Source organism: Abrus precatorius, unplaced genomic scaffold (assembly GCF_003935025.1).
Source record: "Abrus precatorius isolate BTA unplaced genomic scaffold, Abrus_2018 Scaffold2, whole genome shotgun sequence".
Taxonomy (NCBI): Eukaryota; Viridiplantae; Streptophyta; class Magnoliopsida; order Fabales; family Fabaceae; genus Abrus; species Abrus precatorius.
This window is the reverse complement of record NW_020874362.1, coordinates 35,739,877-35,744,720: the sequence shown is the minus strand read 5'-3', so window position 1 is coordinate 35,744,720 and position 4,844 is coordinate 35,739,877. Positions and strand designations below refer to the sequence as shown.

At 29.3% G+C, this 4,844-nt stretch overlaps 1 protein-coding gene across 1 annotated transcript; it reads right to left on the bottom strand.

Moving 5' to 3' along the window:
* Window positions 1–2,863: 2,863 nt before the first annotated feature.
* On the bottom strand, window positions 2,864–3,613 carry LOC113859942 (putative F-box protein At1g67623). Its single transcript, XM_027492596.1, has one exon. The coding sequence runs from the start codon at window positions 3,611–3,613 to the stop codon at window positions 2,864–2,866; it is 750 nt and encodes a 249-aa protein (XP_027348397.1).
* Between the last annotated feature and the right edge of the window lie 1,231 nt (window positions 3,614–4,844).

Sequence of the window (4,844 nt, the reverse complement as noted above, 5' to 3'; positions counted from 1 at the left end):
TTTACTAGCTTGTGATTTAATTTTAATCCAACTAAGGATTATAGAACAAAAAAATTTATTTAACATTGTTGAGACTACTTCTATCTATAAATAAATAAATTAGGAGATAAACACCCTACTATATACATTATTTTAATAGAAATTTTCTTTCCATGACTCAGATGAATAGATAACACATGTAATCGATCATTAAATATAGTATATTTAGATTTATTTTTTTTAATTTTAATATGAACATAATTATCTAATCAAGATTCACTTAAATTGTTTAAGCAAAATTAAATTTGATTGGCACTGTTTTTTTTTTTTAATCAACAAGGCTTAAAAGTTTAAAACAAACAAACTAATTACACAATTTAGACAAATAGAGAGTCCAGCCTTAAAAAAGGATCCAAGGAAGAGGGCTTCATGAAAATAAAGGGAAGGAACCCCAGACTTAGTCCCAAGCTTAGCTAAACCGTCTGTATATTGGTTTGCTTCCCTAAGCATATGACTAAACCTAACAAACTTAATACTTTTAAGGAGAGACCTAATTTCCTTGATTACAAAAAAAAGAGGAAGATTACTATTCTGAATCTTAGTAATTAAAATGATGGCTTCCTTACAATTATTTTCAATCCAAATAATATAGATATTTTTGGATATGACTAATTTGATGCTCCAAAAGATTCCCCAAGTTCAACAGCAGGAGGGGAACATGGTTGGAGGATGTTGCAAAAACTAGTTATAAAAATTCCCTTGTGATCACGTATAAGGCCTCCACAGCTAGCAATTCTCAGGTTATGCGATACTATCCTCAGTGTTCAATTTGAAATGCTTGTCTGGGGGGCTGCCATCTAATCGGATTTTGGGGTTTCTCATGATGAGTAGGAGATTTCCATCTGTTCCTGCCACAAAAATAAATGAATTCAATTTCATTTATAATCTTGTTCAGCAGAGCCTCATTACTTAAGGGATAATTTTGGAACACAACACAATTTCTATTATGCCAAAGATTACAAATCACAATTCCAAACAAAATATGCCAAAAAGGATGCAAGTGAAAATTAATAGCACAAAGATTAAAAACGGGCTAATTATGAAGACCTAAGATGAAGAAAGGAACCCCCTTATCCGAGGGAAGCAGTTTAGACCAAATTTGAGATGCAAACCAACAATTTTGGAGGACATGGATCATAGATTCAAGCGCCTGGGACACAAAGGAGAACTAGTCATATTGCGGTGAAATCTCTCATCACTAGTTAGAAGTCTCTCATAAGCAACTTTCCACAATAAAACAGTAACTCTAAGGAGACCTTTCCAGTTTGAGATTAGTTTAAAATTTTGATTATTATTACTCCTCTTATCACTACAATTAGAAAGGAGAGTATAAGTTGATCTGATAGAAAATAAACCATTGCTAGTCAATCTTCAAAAAAACTAGTCCTAAGATAGGAGGGTCAACCTCAGCAATCAGATCACAAATAAAATCAGGGAGAACCTGTTTAGTTTTCTACCAATCCCAGCAGCCATTATGAGAAAAAAGAGCTATCAGCTCCTTCAACTCTTTAAAATTAATTGAATGGGAAGCATACCTAGATAAATTAGGAATATTATAGAGCCAATGATCTTGCCAGAACCTAACTATCATACCATTACTTAAAATCTAGCCCAGACCTTGATAGAACCTATCCTAAACATCCAACATACCTTTCCATAAATAAGAGTCATTCTAGCGATTGGTACAAACCTAATGTTTATCTAAGTTAAAATTATATTTTTGGTAAATCACCTGAGCCCATAAGTCATTTGGGAGGTTATGAACCTCTAACAAAGTTTCATTCTGAAAGCTTAATTAACTATGTGAATATCTCTAGAACCTAGACCTCCCTCCTACTTGGGTTTACACATAATTTTCCAATTAATTAGATGACACTTCTCATTCAAAGAACCACAAATGAATCTTTTACAAATTTTATCAATTTCCTTACAAACAGCTATAGAGATAGAAACAACTTGTATAAAATAATTAGGAATACTAATGAGACAAGATTGGGTAAGAGTAATCCTTCCAGCCATAAATAGGAAATTTATTTTTCAAATAAAAAGTTTTTTTCTAATTTTATCAATAATGAAATTAAAATCCTATCTATTGGTATTGTTTGAATCTTATCTAAGTAATATCTAAAATGACATAAAATTAGTTGATTAAGCAACAAAATATTCACTTAAGTAATAATAAAAAATTATTTCACTTAAATAAAATACAAGATTTTTATCGAATGCTTTTTATTCTATTTTTACTTAAATTTAATTAAATTTATTTAGACGTACTTAAACAAATATCTTTTAATTTAAGTGAATATTTTCTGTTAAAGTGATCGAACTTTATGTCACTTTAGGTTTACTTAAACAAATTTCAAACATTACCAAGTAAATTTAGTTTTTTTAAGTGAAACTGAACTCATTTAAATAAATATTATTCAATTTTACTTAAGTGATTCTAAATTTACTGATTCTCATGTTTGATCCCAGCTACTTTAGAGTACTTTAAAGAGAAGAAAGCCATTCTACTCTTGTATAAGACTTAGACATGTTAAGTTTAAGTAACTACATATCTATTCCTACCGTTATTCTTCTTTTTTCATTTAATGAAAACAATATTCAAAAGTAAGAAAAACATTATTGATAACAAGCATGTTGGGAACAAAAGTACTTCGATATTTTTAGACAATTTCCAAGTCTAAATTCACTAATATGCAATCATTAATAAACATTAAATCAAACCCTTATTAAAAATTTTAAAAGATCAATAAATACCAATTGCAAGGCCTAGTCGAACCCTCCGAGAGAATCTTTCCACCAATTACAATAATTGAACTAACTAACGAACATCAAATAACTCATAAAAGAATTGTAACTCATGATCCCATCTACAATATTCACACGAGTCAAGATCATCATCTTCATCGTCTAATAATAACCATCCACCGTTCTTTATCCTCCACCCCTTACATGTGCTCTTGCAAGAGCATAAAGGGGAATGGTTGGGCTCTAGCACTCTATCATATCTCCACATGCATCGTTCAAATTGTTTTACCCTTTTCCTGCATGTTATAATACACATGGACGTTCTCAAAAAACGCATGTGCTCGAGTCCCAGTTTTCTTAACCCATCATCTTTGGAACACAGTAAGATCATACCATACATATATTTTGCTCCCTTGTGACCCTTCTCTGCAGCCACCTTCAACATCTCAAGACCTCCAACCTTTTCATTCGGATACTTGAAAAATTGTAGAGTTCCTTCTCTAAATAAGCTCTCTAAATTTCCGCTTTCCCTGCAACGTTTTAAAAAAGACAAAGCTTCATCATTTAGGAAATTCTGTATTAGCGGAAACTTATCCAAAGAAACTTGTTGTAAAACATGATTATCTTCCGACGCATTGAGAAAATCCTTGCAACACATCTTCACGCTCTGTAAGTCGGTGAAAGAATGTGAGGCTACCCTTGCAACCACTTCAACTAACAAGTCTTTTGGAAGTGATTTTACTGTAGTTGCAGGAGAAGACCCATTTTTTAAGGTGCCTTGTTTCTTGTCGTTTGTTTTTTTCATCAAACATGAAAGAATCATGATTGGATATTGTTAAGCTTGAGCCCGAGAGAACTCAGGGTCAAGATCTATGTATTTTCAATACTAGAATATAATGTGTTTATATATAGGAGACTATTTTGTTTTTCTTTGACATGTTGTAAAATCTTTTTTTTTCGGACATCGAAAACAGGAATGCTAAATAGTAAATATGATAAAAAACAATAGACAAAAATTAAAGAGATGATAAAAAAATATCCAATGAAGCCTCCTATAAAATCTTGATTTGTTTTTTTTTTTTTAACCAACAGCAAGAACTTAATTATTACTGATATGAGAAAAATTTAAAGGGAAAGAAATCTAACTAATCTGATAATTTGGAGTGAGAAACTAATGAAGAGAAGCCTTGCATTCATTCTCAATAATATTTGTCTAATCTTTCTCCTTCACGCGTTTGAGAGACCCAAGAAATACAATGTATTGATGGTAATAAAAATAGAAAAAAAAAATATTATGTGCATTAAATATTTCTTTCACAATTATATATAAAAAAATTAATTAAAGTTAATTATTAAATGTTATATTTACTACGTGTATGGTTTTTCATATTACTAATATTTATTAAGAAAATTATTGCTAAATTAAAAAGTAATTTATTCCTATATTATAAGTTAGAGTCCTCACTCTTGAATGAATGTGTTTTTATAGGAAATATTCTCCTGCATCAACTCTACGTCACAAGGTGAAACGTCATCATGAGCCAATAAATAAAATATTAAAGACTAAAAAAACTAAATATATTTAATATTAAGTATATTTGAGAAAAAATAAAATAAAATCGTAATCATTATCTCTTATTCTCTATGCTTTAAATCAAAATAAAATCCTAATAATTATATATTATTTCTTTTTCGACGATCTTAACTAATAATACATCTCCTACATACTTTTTCCGTTTCCTTTCTTAAGTCTTAACAGGATTCTTACACCTTCACCTTGCCTTCCACGGAAGATTCTTCTTCATTTTTAATTACTTAAATCTAATAAAAATAAAAATATTTTTTATTTTGATTCAATGTTTAAAATTATTTAAGCTTTTGTATATTCAAAAGTATAATTATAATATTTTTAAATAAAAAACTAAATAATAATCCAGAAATACATGTTTTCTTTAAATTGATTAAAAATTGAAAACAATTAATTTTAAATTAATTAATAAAATTTAAAACCAAAAAAATATGATCATGACTTTTTCAAATTGATTATTTTTCAT